This window comes from Tupaia chinensis, unplaced genomic scaffold (genome assembly GCF_000334495.1).
Source record: "Tupaia chinensis unplaced genomic scaffold, TupChi_1.0 Scaffold000002_1, whole genome shotgun sequence".
NCBI lineage: Eukaryota > Metazoa > Chordata > Mammalia > Scandentia > Tupaiidae > Tupaia > Tupaia belangeri.
Window position 1 is genome coordinate 454,569 of NW_006159428.1, and position 19,560 is coordinate 474,128.

The 19,560-nt window shown below is 42.3% G+C and overlaps 1 protein-coding gene across 7 annotated transcripts in view; it reads right to left on the reverse strand.

Annotated features, from left to right (window-relative positions):
- Positions 1 to 5,849: 5,849 nt before the first annotated feature.
- Positions 5,850 to 19,560, reverse strand: part of PAM (peptidylglycine alpha-amidating monooxygenase) — a gene marked incomplete at its 5' end in the record, with an annotated part of 212,106 nt that continues 198,395 nt past the window's right edge. For 2 of the 7 annotated variants that reach the window (XM_027772253.1, XM_014589192.1), the window contains 4 exon segments: positions 6,810 to 6,991; positions 7,647 to 7,700; positions 10,806 to 11,003; positions 16,563 to 16,616. In XM_027772253.1, coding sequence (XP_027628054.1) covers positions 6,810 to 6,991; positions 7,647 to 7,700; positions 10,806 to 11,003; positions 16,563 to 16,616 — 488 coding nt within the window. 7 annotated transcript variants of the gene reach the window in all.

Genomic DNA, 19,560 nt, shown 5'->3' on the forward strand with positions numbered 1-19,560 from the left:
CAGTATCCCAAGTGTTTCTGGGGAAACCAGTCTTCTACATCATCAGTGTGGCGACTGGGACCTGGCTCTGCCCTGGGCCCCATGGAGACCTGGCGAATGCCATCGTGCTTTTCCCGGCCCAGTGGCTGGTTCTGTGGTTGGCATGTGAACCAAAGCAGACCGGTCAGATGATTTACGGGAGCTCGAGAGAAAGAGAAGCCATCTCAGAGTTAATGCTGGCGGCATTTACACCTAGAGCTGCTGGCTGCCACCTTTATTCCCACATCCCTGGAGGACATGTGTGCAAGTAAACCCTATGTATGCGAGGAGGACTGAAGGAGGCAGGAAGGCAGGATCCTGTTCGCATCATCACAGTCTCCGAACTCAGCTTGCCTGGGCTTTTCAGCGATGTGGGTCTAGAACAGTAGTTTTTCTTAATAAATGAATTCTTGATTGTTATTTTTATCATTACTCATATCATTATTCTTAACAAGCAAGAATTTTTCTTAAATCTATTTGAATTGAGTTATAATTTATCATTCTAATACAATAGTGTAAAAAAAAATAATAAACTCTCGAGCTGGGAATTTCAGATCTTTCTAACCCTAAGTCCGTGTTCTTTCCAAACTCGATTAATACCTAAGACCAGGCCATACTCCTGAATAACACGCTCTTATCTGAAAGCAGATGTGAGTTGAGAGAACCAGCCCGACAGTGTTCCAGCTACGCATATGCTTCATAATCTCTTCCAATTATAGAGAACAAGTTAATTACCAAATATGTAAACAGAGAATCACAACTGTGGGAGTTTTCCTCACGAGAAAGTTCCTGCTGCGAAGGGAAAATTGTGAGGCAGAGAGTACAAGGCTAGAACCAAGATAAAGGGACTCAATTTACCCTTCAATTTTCCAGACATCTTTTCTAAAGACATGTAGTATTTTATACCACATTAGAGGAAACAGAACATTCTCACATGGCTAGTTCCTTCATTTCAAGACGGTTTGTATGTAAAATGTATTTTTCTTTGGAAGTGAAAAAGGTGCTATTGTCAAACTTGTTCTAAAAATCCCTGTTTATTTCCAGTTGGCGTATGTGAACATGAGCACCCTATCATTGGTAAACCCCTTCGCCATGACGGTACAGTGTATGCCCAGTTTGGGGGGCACAGGAAAGACATCCTTGCTCTGTCTATGTATTCTGTACATACGATTGACATCTTTGTTTTTGTGTTTCGAGGAGATTAAGGCTATCAGTGGGAGTCCCATTTACTGTTGTTGACATAGTCTCTAGAACGATATGCTCCCTTAATTAAATCATGATGATGGAAAAACATATGAGATACTGGGTCATCAGAAAAGTCATGATAGATTTTTGCACAGAAGAACCCATCATGACTTTTCTGATGACCCAATAGTTTACTTATTCTCGCCTTTAAATGTAATTTTAAAAAAAGTCTAGCCCCTATATTGGTCTTTTATTTTATTTTTTCTTTCCTTTTAGGTTTTTGCCATAGGGTGGTACACTCACTGGAGAGAGACAGAGAGAGAGAGAAAATGAGAAAGCATCCCCCGGGGAGATGGCCTAATCCTTTCTGCTCCATTTTCCTCTCAGGATTTTTGGGTGTGCATGCACATGTGCCCAGCATGATTTTCAAGCTGCCAACTCTAGGGCTAGAACTGTGGTTTGACCTTGTGGGAGTCCAATACCTTAAATCATCATGCCACCTGCTGGCCCTCCTATTAAAGGACGTCCTAAGGAGGTCCCAAGAATGCTTTCTATATATCTAAGTTATTTCTCTTGGTGAAACAGTCAAGGAATTAAAGGGAGAAACGGCTAAATTTCTGGCCTGGAAAATAATTTGCATCTGGGTTTTTTGTGATTGTAGTTTGTGGAATTGGGGTCAATAATTTCTGGATCTAACTATCACTCTACAGAGACCACATATTTGAGAATATGGTTTGTGTGCCTGATAATCTTTTAAGGCTCAGGTACTCTGCAGGTCTGTGTTTCTTAGAGATGGGACATGGAACACCTACATCCAAATCACCAGGAGTGCTTCTTAAAAATACAGATCAGCAGTTAGCATAATGACTATGTCTTTGGACTCCCATGTAGTCGACCACGGTTCGAGACCTGGACCCGGTGGCTTAAACTCATGCCAGGCGCGTGTGCGCGCGGGCCAAAGATCCCTAGAGGAGAATCGAGGAGAAGGGATTGCAGCATGGCCATCCCCCCTGGGGGGGGGGATTTCTCGCTTTCTGTCTCTCTGTCTCTGTCTTTCTGGCGAGCGCACACGCCCTATAGCAATAACCTCTCCAAAAAAAAAAAAAATTCAGATCACTGGGGCCAGCAGTTAGTGTGGTAGTTAAGGCAGCTGGATCCCACACTGCTGCCTGTAGTTTGAATACTGGATCTGGCAGCTCCAAAAACACACGAGATGTGTGTGAGTGCATGCCCAGAATCCTGAGAGAAGAATGGAGAAGGAACTGTGGCATGGTCATCTCCCCACCACCCCCTTACCCCTACACATGCACCCTGTGTAAAAACAAAACGATAACAAAATGCACCTCTCTAGGCCCCACCCAACATAGTGAATCTGAAACTCTGGGAATGGAACCAAGTTATTCCTCTTAAGTACCCCGGTTGATTTTTACCCACACGGAAGTTTGAGAAGTATTGCAATAGGCTTTGACCTACAACACATTTGAGTTATTGTGTGGGTAATAGTCTGGCAAATAAACCCTAATATAACTGGGCTTCTACTGTCATTGAGCTCCTTAAATCTTTGACTTATAAAACATCTGGGCGGGAGTTTAAAGATGCATGGGAATCTTGAAAAATAATATGTCGATTCAGGGTTGTTGGAAAAGTCATAAAGTATTTTTCTGCTTTTCTATGCAAAAAAACATCATGACTTTTCCCATAACCTAATAATAAACTAAAAGAAGCTTAGAACAAAAGATCTTATCTATACAGTAATTCAGGGCCAACTCAGTGAATGACAAAGCTATTCTCTTAATTTTCTCAAATTCTCTTGATAATTTAATGTTAAAAAAGCACAGCTGTTTCCCTTTGCTTTTTTTAATAAGTCAATTATGCCTGTTTTAATTATCCAATTTAACACACCCAACAATTAAGGCGTTCAGATCTAATAGCATCTCAACATACCTCAGATCCTATCTTCCCACTTTAAACGTCTGTAAACTGTAATTCCCGTGAAAATACAGTTATCCACTGATATTGGCAAAATACAATAGCCATTCTCAGACAATGCTTTTCAGATCTGGTCGAACATTAGAATCACTTGGAATAATGTAAAAACGTGACCTCTACCTGTAGCTCGCTATAAACCAACTAAATCATAATCTCTAGAGAGTGCGACACCTTTTCTTCAATTCTCCAGGTGATTTTACTGTGAAGTCAGGGCTGGGATCTTACTTCTCTAGGGTATTTCCCAAGTGCAATCTCTATTTCAATAAATGAAATTCAGTTAAGAACAATAACAGGGGACAGATTGCTTGAATCAATGTAATTCGTTTATTTCTAGTCTCCCATCTTTAACAGACCATGTTAGGAGACCAAGGGCAGTGTGCTAGGACAGGATAACAATGCCCTAACAGACATTCTTTTTTCCAAGGCTCCCTTCTTATAATGCCATGTATTTTATTAAGGGACATACCTAAGAACAGACCTGCATGTCTACCTGTCTACTCCACGGATATCGTCAATGACATGACCTGGTGCTACTTTTCAGAAGATATCTGAAAGCAAATTTTTCTGGTCTTATTATTATAAATGGCAAATGTTCGATAGACTCCTGAGTTATGCAACTAGTCAGTCTGTTTTGTTCTAAACAAGCTGCTGGAAAATTTGGAGTCAAATTTGTTCTCGATAAGTAGATACAGTAGAAATATCCCTGTCCCAATTTTCCATCTTTGTATTTGTTTCCCCTTTTTCTTTCTTGCCTCACTATGACTTATCACTTTGATCTTTTGTTAGCATTGACTGAGCCATTGGAAAACTGGGAACAAGATCAGGTGTATGAATCCTTTAAACAATGTAGCTAATGGAGCCAGGGTCACACGATGTTCCTCAAAAGATGGCTTTGGTCCAAGTTGACTAATTTCCTCAATGTAAGAAAACTTGAACAGCATCAAAGCCAATCTGTAAAACATGTGTCATGGGCACAGGATTAATTCTGTTGTTGAAATGAAAATACGTGAGATACACTGAACATGTGCACATGTATTAGAATGGCGTTGTGATTCTGTGTTTACCACTGATACTGTAAAAGCACAAAGGAACGGCCAGAGAGAGGGCAGGGCAACGTTTTCTTCATTTGACAATAAAGCTCGTAGGCCAGGCCCATGGCCTGATGGTATGTATGCTGGATCTCACATGGCTGACTTCGTGATTCTGGTTCTGGACTAGCAGCTTAAAAAATGTGGTAGGGGGGCTGGCAGGTGGTGTGGTGGTTGAGGCAGCTGGATTCCTACATGGCTGACTGCAGTTCAAGTCCTGGACCTGGCAGCTTGCTTTCTCACTTTCCTTCTCTCTCTCTCTCGTCAGCTTCAAAAAATAAAATAAAAAGGACAATGAATACAAGTAAATAAAATGATTCTTAAAAAAATGTAAGTCTTCAAACTTAAAAAAAAAAAAATGTGCTGGGACCAGCAGTTAGCGTAGTGAGTATGTCGCTGGACTCCCACGTAGTCAACCGCGGTTTGAGTCCCAGACCCCATGGCTTAAACTCACGCCAGGTGCGTGTGCGTGCGTGCCCCAGATCCCGAGAGGAGAATGGAGGAGAAGGGATTGCGGCGTGGCCATCTTCCTTGGGGGGGGATTTCTTGCTTTCTGTCTCTCTGTCTCTGTCTGTCTGGCGAGCGCATGCGCCCTACAGTGAAAATCTCTCCAACAAAAGAAAAAACAATGTGCTGTGTGTGTACCTGCCTAAAATCCAGAGAGGAGAGAGAGAGAGAGGAGAGGGGATTGTGGTGTGACCATGCTCCATGGGGAGGTGCTTTCTCTCTCTCTCTGTCTCTCTCTCTCTCCAGTGAGCAAATGTGCCATCTGGTAAATTAAAAATAAACAAATAATAAAGATTGTAGAAAAAAAAAACAGTGAAGTTCCTAGTGGGATGCTCAAATTAAGTTAAACAAAAAGGTGAGGTAAACAGAAAAGTGACAAAATCTTTGAGTCAGATCCTCTTTGGTATCAATTAGGAGGAGGGGAACAAATTACAGGTTAAGGGGCCAGCAGACGATGTTGTGGTAGTTGAGGTGCTAGACTCCCACATGGTCAACCACAGTTCAAGTCCTAGACCTGGTGGCTTGCTTTCTCACTTTCCCTTTGTTTCTCTCTCACGTGAGTGTACGTGCCCTGTAAAAAATAAAAAATAAGAATAACCATAAAATTAAATAATTATTTCAAAAAATCACATAGCCAGAAGACATTTATATACATATTCGTTTAAGAATTCTATTTGCAAGTTGTTTTGCAAATGTTTATTTATATATATGAACATAATATATATATGTGTGTGTGTGTGTGTGTGTGTGTGTTGGAAAGGTTTTGGAAAGTACCTTGCATTGTTTTTATAATTAGTCAGTTCTAATACTGCAACTACTAAGATGCCCAAAATGCAAATAGACTTTTTGAAAAAAGGATCATGGAGTTTGATCATTTTAAAATGGAAAATTACCAGGTTTTTACTAAATAGCACTCATGGATGATAAAAACAATCTGCAGTCATGGAGGAGATGAAAATTCCTATAGATACATGAGATTTGGGTGAAATTCTCTGGAAGGAAAACTATTAGTAATCTACACTGATGGGGATTTGCATATGTAATTTGAGACACAGGTTCCTCTTAGCTATGATCACCTTTTATTAAAGCATTTAACTTCTGATTGATATACAGGCAAAAACCCTCCTTGAATTTTAAAAGATATTCTGGTTTTTACATATGTATGTAAACTCTTAGGCTGGTTTTTAACTTAAATTGACTGCATAACAAAATATCTTCTAAATTTCATACAATATAACACATTTGTTTTGGTTGAAGACATTGAGTAAGTTGCACTCCACTTGTGGTTTGTGTAGTTATTACAAAAGTTGTATACAAAACCCTGCAAATATGCAAAAATTGCAAAATACACTCTGACAGCTAATGCTCTGAAAACACTTTATTACACAAATTACATTCAGATTCTGAAAATAGTGTTCTAACAGTGTAACCATCTAAAAATAAGACATCCCAGAAACACACCAACCAAAGAAGAAAATTGGAAAAAAAAAAAAAAAAAGAAACAATTTTAAATAGAGGCTTTTTTTCTTTCCCTCATTGCAATATAATGTTAGTGATTTTAAAAAAATAGGAGATTTAGCAGCTTTGCCTTCTTGTAGCACAAAGTTTCTCTTTACTGCCACAGGCTGAGAATGCTGAAGAGGAAAGGCACCAAAGAAAGCACTGCGATGGACGTGGGGCCGGGGAAGTGCTGTGATCAAGCAGAGAGCGGGGCTATTTATATCACAGGACAGTCTCAACGGCGCCACGAGCAAACCTTCCAGGAGGAGACTGGCCTAGGACGGAAGAGGACGACTGCTTCTTTTACGTTCATGGAAAGGCAACGGCACTGATAGGAACTTCTAGGAAACTCTGCAAGTAGAAACTGAAGCCAACTTAACCAAAACCAAGAAAAAAAGTGTGTATAGTCCCACATAGACTAGGACGGTTTACAATTAAATACACAAAACTTTAAACGTGCTAAAGGGAGAGGAATCTGGCATTCTTGGTAAATCTCACCCAACCTAAATCAAAGCCTGGTTTTTAAGAGGAAGAAGGTGCCGGCGTGGGCAGGGGTGCTGAATACTCCTCTTCTGATTCACTGCCATCGTCCTCATCTTTCTCGTGGTCACTTCCCTCTGTGCTAAGGCGGTCAAACCCTTTCCGACTGTAGCCCTTCCGGCTTGCGAAGAAATTTCCGAGGTTTAAACCTCTACTTCCCTTTCCTGAAGAAAACAAAGAGAACAGAACTGAGGTGAACACCACATGCTTCTCAGTTTCCTTGCAAATTTTTCAGTGGCAAACAAAGTCGGATGTGGGAGATGGGAAAGGGTGTATGTTAACACCAACCTGTGACAGGCGGGGAGAGACTTATCTTACAGAGATTCAGGTTCTACTCCCCAGACATAGGAAAACAAAGATGAAAAAGCAAAGCATCTCAGGATTATGTGTTTCTGCAAGAACATTTCAGATTCACATCTCACCCCTGCTTTTCCCCAGCTCTCCAGAACTGGCACCCCTCCAACACCGCTTCATTTCAATGACTTTATGAAAAGGTCATCTTCACTGTGACAAGCACTGACATACCCACAGGAGTGACAGAAAATTGAAGACAAATGAAGCCAGATAAAAAGCAGGGGAAGAGAATGTGATAATACGGACTGGCAAAGTGGAAAACTAAAGCTGGGAAGTGTGCTGCTAGAGCCACACACGTGGGTGAGCTCATGGCTGCTCCCTGCATGTACACCGGGGACTGCTGTGCAGCATACCAGGTGTTTCACTTTCAGGTACAAAACAGGACGCAGCTCCTTGCTCTGGAACAGATAGGAGCTTCTTGACTTTGAACCAAACACGAAGGATTCTAAAAGGTCACAGGCATACCTCTAAATCTTCCCAGAACTCTTCCAGAACTCGCCTCAAGTTTGTGTTCAGAATCTGCGGGTAAAAAAAAAAAGATGGCACGTCTCAAAATGAATCCCAGCACCCCTTTCTGAATACCTGGGCTCAACTTTCAACACAAAATCAGGAACTGAGAACTGAATGACAAGGTCTGGCGCTTGTCTGTATAAAATCCCACCAAAGAAAGGCAAAATATTATTGATATCATACACACACACATATCTGTATGGGCTTGAGCTAATTTCAGCTCCTGCCTGTCTCTCACGAGCTGTGCAGTCTTGATAAATAACGTCCCTGAGCCTCAGTTTTCTCCTCTGAGAAAAGAGAGTTCAACCTATATCCCGACGTGCTGTAAGGTTTAGACAGGACACTGCATGAGACACGCTTAGAAGTGTGTCTGGTACATCTATAGTAAATGCCCAGTAAATATTAGCTACCAATACTTTGTGAAAATTGGGAGCTTTGGTTATTATTGTAGGAATATTTATCTTAGAGTCCACCCTACCAAGGAACCCTGCTTCAGGCAGCTGGGGTCCACACACATCATTTCCCTTACGTAAGACTTAGTGAAGGCAAAGGACATGAAACCCTAGTGTTTTCCAAGCATACGAGGTGTCTCCAGCACTCAAAGCTCTCCTTGGGTCTGCCTGTCTACATGCAGGATGGATTCTCTTTCCTTAGGGGAGGCAGAACTCCCAATGCACCTTGTCTACTCTGTATCTCCCTGTGTATTTCCCCCTTGCTTCCACCACTCTCTCAAGGGCTATGGTGGGAAGCCAGGCTTGGGATTCTCCTGTTATGTCTCTATCCAGGACTAGAGGCAGCATCGCGGAGAAAGCTAACAGGCAGATGACCGAGGGAAGGTAGGAAAGTGAACGGGGAAAGAAATAGGCAAGAAATGAAGAAGAATCAGGTACAACAGTAAGAAAGCCCACCAGTTAGACTGTGAGTTCCACGAGAAGGTGGGCTATTTCTTGGATGTGTATCCCCTGTGCTAGCTAGCAGTGTCGAATGTGGAGCTGACACACGGGAATGCTGAATAAATGGTAGCTCTCCCATGACATGTCTGGACACCTTGGAATAGACCGGATAAAATTTCCCAAGAACAAATGTTGAAGAAAGATGAGAGGTTCATTTATTTTTAGAATGAACTGTATTAGGCTGAACTATATCGTAATTTGTCTAAATCAAACATGTGTGACATGGCAATACCAGAGGGTGACACCCGGGTCTCTGCCCTCCTCACACGCGTATTCCTGTAACATCGTGTTACGGAACAGTGCCATGTCACACTGGGTGAATAGCAAACAGGAGAGACCAGAGTTTAGTGTATTCCTGTAACATCGTGTTACGGAACGGTGCCATGTCACACGGGGTGAATAGCAAACAGGAGAGACCAGAGTTTCTCCACCGCCTAGCCACGCCCTCTTCCAGTTTGGGATGGAAAACACCATTCCTTCCACCTGCCCCCAAGCCCTGTGGGATCCTAATACGCTGTGCATTCATCACTGTTTTCTGCCCTCAATTAAAACTTTATCTTAGGGGATCCTAATATTCTGTGCATTCATCACTATGTTTTCTGCCCTCAATTAAAACTTTATCTTAATGATAGATGGTTTAACTAAAACAATCTATTTTGTGAGCTTCGCTTATTTACTCCTTCATTCTTTTAACGACGACTTAGTGAACCCTGGTGGTGGGAATGGTTGGTTGTGAGGGGGCACATCAGTAATCAAGGCCTACAAGATTATGCTCTTTTCAACCTTCCATCTGACTCCATGAAGACCATGGCTGTGTTTATTGCTCTTTGCTCTTGCTTATGCCATTTCCAGATCCTTAACACGGGCTCCAGAGAAGTCCTTTTCAGGCAGAATTAACTTAACTATATTTTTGCAGAGATTTATTGATTGCAGAAGAAAAGGCTACTAAAAGTTCTTTCCCAACTTTAAAACAATTTTCTATTTCTTGTTTCAGCATCTTTTTCTGTGTCAGAACTTGGCCATGGGCACTGAATTCCCGCCATGGCCGACTGGACCTGAAATAGGATCAGATGCTGTTTCTTGGCCAGCACTGGCTCCCACCCTGGCCCATGGCTTCTTCCCAGACTCAGCAGCAGACTCTTGCCTTAGGGCCTGGATACCGAGCCCAAGGCTGCTATGGAGAGGTGGGAATCCTGTAGGGCTATTTGTTATTAATTTGCATGTCCTGATAGGAACCCAGCTCTGGAGCCCCACAATGTGCTCAGCATTTTCTAGAATACTGACTCCAGTAATAGCCTCTGCTTTGCTGTCAGGAAAGGTTGTGGCCTAATTAAGACTATTCAAAACTAAACTACCAACTACGAGGTTGATGGTAAACACATGACTTTCTTTCTGTTTCTCTATGCAAAAATGCATCATGACTTCAACGACAACCTAATACTTTGTTACAAAAATGGCTGGTTTCCTGAAAAAGCCGAGATTTAAGTCAACTATCTCCTATGACTTTTTAGGCCTTTTATAATTTTATTAGCAATCACAGGTCATCGCTGTCAGTGGTATTAAGTACGTACTAGGTGCCAGAGTGTGTGAGAACTGCTTTATGTATATAACTTCATTCTTGATCCAACCTCACAAGGTAAGTATTCTGCCCCCGGTTTACTGATGAGGAAACTGGTTTTGAGAGGTAAGTAACTTGCCCAAGGTCATGTGGCTAGGGGGTAGGACCCATCTAACAGGCGGAAAACTACAACTCCAAAGTAACTGACCCAAGGACTCTGAAAACTGGGCCTGTTCCTAAAAGTAGGGATCTCTTTTTTCCTCCCTGACCTTGGAGATCATTGATCCTGACTGTGCTATTGTCACAGTTTCAGAAGGAGACATTAATTGGGCTCAGGCTAATTGTTAGAAGGCAATACTGAGTTTATATTTTAATCTAACAATCCAAATTTCAGGGGCTCCCTATATATTTCCCATTCTGATACTAACTATATACAATATTTCAACCAGACAGTAACATCAAAAAAGGTAGAGAGCATTTAAAAAAAAAATCCAAAATAACAAAAAACAAAGACATGGAGGAAAAAAATCACAACCAAACTCCTGCAGAAATTAGGACTCTTTCAAAGGCAGGTTCCAAGTTCCAGGGGCTCATTTTACTTGCCTCCAAAGGCCCTTGATTTTTTCCACCGAATAAATATGGCGATGGCCAGCAGGACAGCCCCCGGGATAACCAGAAGGGTGGTAATGAGAACCACGGGCACTCCCGAGCCCGGGTCTTGGATCAGTTTCTGTTTCTCTTGCATCTTCTGCAATTCTGAGGTGGGTTTGTTCTCCATTTTGGTTTCAACAACTGCCTCGGCTTCTTCAGGGAAAGAAGAGTTTACAAGATTCAACTCACTCAAAGATTCCAAAACCCTCTCACCTCCCCAACCCAGTCAAATCAGCAGCTGTTCACAGAGAACTTACTGAGCCCAGTGTACGTGGGATTCCCGTTTCAGTATCTGAATCTACCAGCAGGCGTGACGACTCCCACTGCGTGGGGTTTTACCTTCGATGGATCTTCTTTGGTTCTACCTTTAACTCCTTCATCAGCTATTGCCCGTAACTTCAAAAAGCTCATGGAAAATGCACTTTATGACCAAGTATGTATGTATTTCAAATTGTTTTGCACCAGAATAACTTGTACTTTAATTCCATATTTACATAAACTTTTTGAAGTCCTCTCATCTACCCTTCTTTTGCATTTTTCTAGAGTTATAACTACCAGGCAGTGTTGTCTATGGGACAGAATGGGAATGCATACTGGAACCAAATAAATATCAACTCAACTCCCAGTTCTCCTACATATGAGCAGTATAACTTTGGGCAAGTTACTTAAACTATCTAGGCCTTAGGAACCTCATCTGTAAAACTGTAACAATAACACCTCCTTCATAAAACTGCTGATGTAAATGCCCGTCATAACGAAGGTCCTTAGTATTTGTTTCCATCGTTAGCCTATGAATATCTTTCATGTTCTGCGAATTTTTTTTTGATATTTCACATTCATAGTTACATTCATTCTAGGATTAGAACAGAAAAAAAAAAATCCTGTCCTTTTCCAGTTCTTCTATATAGTTCTCAGCAAAATGTACATTGTATGCCCTACTGGGGGTGATAAAAATAACTTACAGAACTACTCAGTGAAATTGGTGGGTGCTGGGTAGATATCAGGCCTAAGGCCCAGTTCGAGAAATTGGTGCAATGAAACTCTGAACTGCTGAAGGTTCTTAATAAATAAGGTTACGCCTGGCGGTTTCCTTGTCCCCCATGTGTGCAAAGGCTGATGAGAGTCTGCCCCAGCTAAAAGTTACAATCACATTTGCTGAAAGATGCACAAGGTTTCAGGAAATTCCATTTCTTAGTGTGCTTGTCTGCCATCAGACAGTGGCCTCAGAAAGATTTTGACCAAATGGCAGGGACAGATGGGGTAACAGAATCAGGGAAGTATTTGGTTGATGTTTAATAATGTGTAGACTCGGCATGAGAGCTTGCTGGATACTCCTCAAAAGAAGTGTTTCCCCAATTACTCAAGACACTGCCAGCCCAGTTTACGATAGAAACACGAGACAGGTCCCAGAATATTGCTTCAATGATCTGGGCCAGCCTCCATCACATCCCCTGAGCTCTTGCCACGTCCCTACGGGTGAGGGGAGAACACACTTTCTCTCCTCTCGTCCACTCAATGACTCTTGAAACTCGAAGGGAGGAAAGAAAAGGGATTGGTTCAGAGACCTAGGTGGCCCAAATAGAACCATTCCAAGTCTCAGTTTTCAGGAGGAATAGAAGGGTGATTCTCACTTCCCCCATCACCGTTTTGTCTTTTCTTTGTTACTATAAAAAAAGGTACACAGAATTGCTCTATATTTAAGCTTGTGCTGTATATAAGTAGAAAAATAACAATAAATAGGTAAAAAGAATTAAAAATAAGGGCCAAAAAAGCAGCTTGCTGCCATTAGAAGAATTTGTTTCTGTTGAAGGCAGGTATTACCGGAGTAATTTCCTACTACATTCTGCATTTAGTGGGTTTATCTGCATCTAACCAACGGTTGTACCAGCTTGTATCTAACTTATTTGATAAGGCAGAGTCAGGACTGGGCTCCATGAAATGGAGAGACCAACTGTGGATGGCGTAGGTGACAGACTGAAAGAATCCGTTTCGCACTCGTTATGAGGAGTGTGATGAGGACAAAATGGACTTGTGAACATACACACATGGCACTTTAGAAATTCTTCATTTCCACACCACTTGTGGTACTTTGAGTATCATATCCTAGAAGTACTTGGACATTCTAACTCTTGGGATCACTTGAAGTATATTTAAGATTTAGAATATGTTTTGAAAAAGAAGGCTAAAAATTTCAAATTTCCCAGTCTAAAAACAAACAAACAGAAAGAATATTGCCCCTCTCTCTTTCAGGAGCCTTTATAGAAGGAGTAAAAAGAGCCTACAACAATAGTTAACATGTAAGTGTCTCTGAACTCCCTCAGAGCATAGAGAAATCTAAATTCTGCCCCTAAATTCTTTTATTAAAAGTCTCAGTAGTTGGGAGTATCCCTAATGAATGAGGAGTGAAGCTCACTAAGGTACGTTAGGAAATGGGGCTTCTGGAAGATGCTGGGTGCCTGTGATGCTTTTCTGTTATCTAGGAGCCAGATGTACGCTATGTAGAACACGTCGTAAGTTCTTACAAGAGTACAAGCTCTTGCAGCATTTCCGTAGGTATTTAGAAATGGCTATGGTTTTGAAAGCTAATGTAGAAGTGTCTGTTTCTTCTTTAAAGCAATACATTCAGGGAGGGAGGCTAGCTCCACTGCTTGGTGAGCAGACACATCCAAGTACATGTGCCTCTCTCCCCCTTGGTAGACAAGAAGAGGCCCAACAACCACTTGGAATATCTGGGACAGAAAAGGAAGGACATTCTTTTTTTTTGGAGAGGTTTTTGCTATAGGGGTGCGTGCACTCGCCAGAAAGACAGAGAGACAGAAAGAGAGAAATCACCCCCCGGGGGGGGGAATGGCCACGCCACAGTCCCTTCTCCTCCTTTCTCCTCTCAGGATCTTGGGCATGCACATGCCCGGTGTGAGTTTAAGCCACCGGGTCCAGGACTTTAACTGCAGTCGACTACATGAGAGTCCAGCGACAGAGCCATTATGCCAACTGCTGGTCCCAGGAAGGACATTCTTAATACAACATGTGACAGGGTTCCATGGTTCACCCAAACAGAACCAAAGGCTGAAGGTTTGAGACGGTGTGCTAGCATGTGAGTTTAGATGACATGAAGAGGGTGTTAAACAGCAGTCAATCTGTACTTTTGAAACGTGTTTCCCTTCGGTGTGTTGTACTCCGTAAGGCCTAAGAAGCTAACTGCACTAAAGTATTTTAGTCTGGTTTTGTCTTTTAATTTTCCTTGAGACTGGTTCATCACCATCATCATTAGGGGATGGGGTGTGAAGACTATGCTTTTGGTGGAATATTGACTTACCGATTTCATGTCTAGTAAATTTATTTGAAAATTTAAATCCCTTTCTTAATTTTCTTTAAAAGACACAGTCCCTAATTCGCCAATTCCTGCAACTCCCTTGGAACTCTGGTTCTGAATCCTGTTAGTACTCATAAACTACATGACCATGCAGAGTGGGGATAGGTAACATAAACTTAAAGATCTACAATTAACAAATAGCTACTGCATCTAGGTTGATGTTTCTCCCTCTCTTTTGTAAAGGGTGGTTTGAATTAAGCGTCACGATACTGATAAAAAATAAGATCTAGAGATCCAGCATGATTTATATCCTTTGTAATAAGAATACAATCTTAAACAACCACAAAGGTTTAATGGGAGTCATAGAGATTCAAAGAGGAATAGAACAACTTCATTTAAGTTTGGGTCCTTCTAACTGCTAAAAATAAACTGTCATGGCAAGACATTTCAATAAAAGTTGCAATTTGAACTGCTGCGATTTTGCACAAGGCTGGAAGGTTCCAACAGATGGACTCAGTGGTGTGCACTGAGAAAGGAAATGGCGGGGCGGGGAGCATCATTCACCCTCCATTGGCCAGCCAAGGTGAGGTCAGTGTGGTTGAGCTGTGGCAGAATTTAGAACTGGGGGCAGATATTTAAACAGAATTGGGTTCAGAAGTTTCTGAATAAGCTACAAGCATTCCTAAACTATAGTTCTTTGAAGAATTTACAGTGAATGGGGTCGGCAGGTGGCACGGTGGTTAAGGGCACTGGACTCCCACATGGCCGACCACTGTTCGAATCCCAGGCCTAGCAGCTTGCTTCCTCTCTCTCTCTCTCCCTCTCTCTCTTTCTCTACCCCCCTCCCACTGTCCCTCTCTGGTTAACTTAAAAATAAGTAAATAAAAAAAGTTAAATAAAATAATTCTTTTAAAAAAAGAATTTACAGTGAAGGAGTTAGTGGTATCTCTCTCTCCTTGGCAGTGTAGTGAAAAAAAAGGAGACTTCTAAAATTTCATGGGAAAAAAATGGAATTAAGTTTATTTTGGTGCAAAAAATACGTGAAGTCTATGCATCGTTTCTCATAATAGGCATTTTCCATGAATGTGATTTGGAGATAAAAAGACTCTAACACTAATAATTCTGATCTTCAATTTCTTCACATGTAAAATGGGAATAGCAGCAACTATCACCCGGGTGGTGTAAGGATTAAATTCAGTGACTTGGGGATGGCCTGTTGTTTATATTCTGTAAGTGATACCTATTATAAATAGCAAAATCTTTTCTGACATCTTTTTTCTCTGACTAAAAATGTTTATGACCGATTTCTCTCCACACAGTGACAGAAAAGTCAGGGGTCAGGAACCTTCTTCAGTATGCAGCGACTCCGTAGTGGCACCAGGGTAGGATCTCTACAAATGCAACACAGGCTCTATTTACTTACTCATTTTAGAATATTCTCTTAGCCTTTCCAACCTTGAGCCGGCTATGTTTTCTTACCTGCCTACATAAAATCCCTAAACTCTCCCTGGGTTCACGCACCTGCTTTCACGAGAAAGGAAAACAGGTAAGCCTAGGGTTATGTCTGAATATCTGAGTAAATCATGGGTAAAGCACGTAATAATGGAATCACTTGGTTACACAAACACAAGCAGCTCCTCAAGAGAAACCCATGGTGAGTTCTTCACTATAAATGGTATGTCAAAACCCTGTAGATAGTAGTAAGTGTACAAACAGAAACTGATCCTTGGAAAAGAAGAAAATGTGACAGGATTCCACATGAACCCCGCAGCTAGGTCCCATTTCTGATACTCTGTATCAGTGATAGGCATATCTGTGTATGATGTACGCATGTATCAATATAATCTCTGCATCCCCCATAGGCTCTACATCTGTCAGGAAGAGTTTCAGTCCTTAGGTCCCATCATGCCTCACACGTAGAAGGGACTTGGTACATCTTGGCAACTGGAGCTGAGGGAACAGCTAATTTTGACGTTTAACTTAGCAAACTCTTTTTTTTTTTTTTTTTACTTCTTTATGTGAGAGTTCACTAAGGAAACCTTTTCCAGTAGGTTGAATGGTGCTTTTCTGCCTGCTTGAGGTTAACACTTCTAAAAGTGACTGTCTGGCTTTTTCCTTCTGAGTGTCTCTGACTCACTGACTACAGATTTCTTTCATCGCCCATCACTCTCCATCCCTGGCAGTCAGTGATTTGAGCTCATTGTAATGGTTCCATTTGTCAGAAAAGGCAGTGGCAACACGCAGGTTGGAAGGCCCAGTACCCAGCAGAAGGCACGGACGACTGAGCAGATTACATTGTGTTTTTTAGCCTGATAATGTTTGAAGTTCCACTCCTGAGCCCTAAAAGAACCATCGAAATCCTTTGGTTTCACAATCATAAGAGGAATCTGACCAACCTTTGTTATCCTGGACCTCAATGCCAGCTTTTTTAACTGATCGATGCATCATTTCTGTAACACAGCACAACAGGAAAGAGAATGTCAGAATCCTGAAAAGAATATTTGAAAATGCAACTTTGATACCAATTTTACCCAGTAAAAACCAGAGTTCCCTAATATGCCATATACATTACATTAGAAAAGAGTTCAAAACAAAGCACTAACTCGGTGCCAGGTCCATGAACCCTGGATCGGATCTCCCAGAGAGCCCTGCAATGACATTTCTAAGAACTTCATATTCAGGGGGACCAGCAGCTGGCGTAATGGCTGTGTCGCTGGACTCCCGTGTAGTTGACGCAGTTCGAGTCCCAGACCTGGTGGCTTAAACTCACGCTGGGTGCATTTGCGTGCGTGCCCAAGATCCCAAGAGGAGATTCGGGAGAACATACTGCAGCCTGGCTATCCCCATTCTCACTTTGTCTTTCTGGTGAGCGCACACACCCTATAGCAAAGACCTCTTCAAAGAAAAAAAAGAAAGAACTTCACATTCAGAAGAGCTTTTCCAGTGGTGTTTACACTACTCAATACTTTCCGAAATATCAAACAGTTCTGTTTCCATGGGACCAACATCTTAGACTAATTACTACTTCTTCCACCTTGGATTACCAGTGTCTGGCTGGCACAAATGGATTTGACTAGTTAAATGCTGGAAATGCAGGTAAGTGAAAACTTGTTTAGTTTACCATGCACTGCTACTGTTCAGGAGGTACTCTGCACATTTACTACACTCCAGACTATGTAGAGGGTTTTTCTATTTTGAAGTTAAATGCTCCATTGCAGTGCTTTTCAACTGGGGGGGGGGTGTATCAAAACTGCTTGGAAAGACTTCTGAAAACACTCATATCACCATTCTGGCTATAGCCAGTGAGTGGAGACTGCCGTGTGAACGCGATTGATTCAGGTGTGTATGTCTGTTGAGTAGCAACCACTAGGGTGGTAGAAAGGGCCTTAGATTAGAATCTTTTTTTTTTTTTTAAGTTTATTCATTTCTTCTCTGAGTGAGAGAGAGAAGAAGAGAGTGGAGAAAAAAGCACACTCCCAAGAGGTTCCTGACACCACAATTTACCTCCAGCTTCAGCCAGCCCCAGGACGTGGGCATATGTGTGCTGGTACTCAGGGGGTCTCTGGACGAGAGCCAGGAACCTTGCCATGTGGGCCAGGTCACGGAGCATCACACTGAAACCTGCACTGCCATACAGCACTCGGACCGAATCTTTTTTTCAATCTGTATATCTATTTGTTTTTAATTGTCAGAAGGTACATGCGCTTGGGAGAGAAAGAGAGAACGCACTCCCTAATAGGGTGTGGTCACATCGGAATTCTTCCTCTTCTCCCTCCTGCCAGGATTCTGGCACACCCACATGCCCAGTGTGTTTTTCAAGACACCAGAGCTGGGATCTGAACTGCCATCAGCTATGAGTGATCAGATTCTCAATGCACGGTTCTTAACTGCTGTGCTGTGGGGCTGACCCTAGACCATCATCTTAATGAGTTCAAGAATCAGATGTTTGCAACATGAAGATAATGGCTACAATTCTAAGACTTTTCCATCTTTAAATGTACTTGTGCATGGGAACCAGCAGTTAGCGTAATGGCTATGTCGTTGGACTCCCCTGTAGTCGACCGCAGTTCGTGTCCCGGCCCTGGTGGCTTAAAACTCACGCTGGGTGTGTGTACGTGCGTGCCCAAGATCCTGAGAGGGGAATGGAGGAGAAGGGATTGCGGCATGACCATTCACCCTGGGGGGTGATTTCTCGCTTTCTGTCTCTATGTCTGTCTCTGTCTGTCTGGCAAGCGCACGCGCCCTATACGAAAATCTCTCTCAAAAAAAAATTTACTTGTGCATTCGCTGTTGTCATTCTGGAAATCCTGAGTTTAGTCATGCAAACATGTGCTTTTGCATTCTGGTCTGCCTGCATCTTCTGGATCATCTGAGGATGCAGGTGGTGAAAGAGCTGCCCTGACAAGGGCAATGTGGAGCTACTACTGGGTGGAAGAGTCCACGGGCACCCATGTGCACTCATTTCTAACTGAATCTTTATTACACAACAGTGGAAGTCACTCAGGGTAATTCCGAAGACAGAAGTTACCACATTAACTGACTCCAGGACCTGTGCCATTCTGATTAATGTTTTGGGGTTCCTGATTTTACTTTTCTATAATTTGTATTCTTCCTTGTTCTAATCATGACTTCTTTTCTTCAAGTGTACACCGACCTGTTGTATCTCCTGACCTCAAATGTATCCTTCTCGATGCCTTTCCTACTGTCCCGCCTTCTAGTTTTTGAACCACACCATATTTTTTTTTCTTTTTTTTTTGGAGAGGTTTTTGCTATAGGGTGCGTGCACTCACCAGACAGACAGAGAGAGACAGAGAGACGGAAAGCAAGAAATCACCCCTCGGGGGGATGGCCACGCCGCAATCCCTTCTCCATTCTCCTCTCGGGATCTTGGGCACGCACACACACGCACCTGGCGTGAGTTTAAGACACCGGGTCCAGGCCTCAAACTGCAGTTGACTACATGGGAGTCCAGTGACATAGCCATTATGCTAACTGCTGGTCCCTGACCACACCATATTTTAAGAGAATTTTTGGACATTGAGACTTGTAACCATTTAGTACGTCTTGATTTTAAAAAATTTACATTCTGTGGCATGCTATCAAGAGCTAGGTCAGTATACTTTTAAAGATTTAGAAAGACTGCCCAGATTGCAATGAGAAAATTCCAAAAACTAGCTGGCATCATCTTGATATAGCAAATATGTCCCCTGACAAAATCTGGCGTTGTCTGGAAATATAGCATTTCAGTATTCTGGACAGTCTGAAGCCTCAATAGAAAATGCAAAGTGCTTCGTCTTTGGAATACCGTGGCAGACAAGTCAATGGTGCCCCGGGTGCCCCAGGTGCGCGGCAGTTAGAGAGCCGACGATCTTTGTGGGAAGGGTTCTCTGTGGC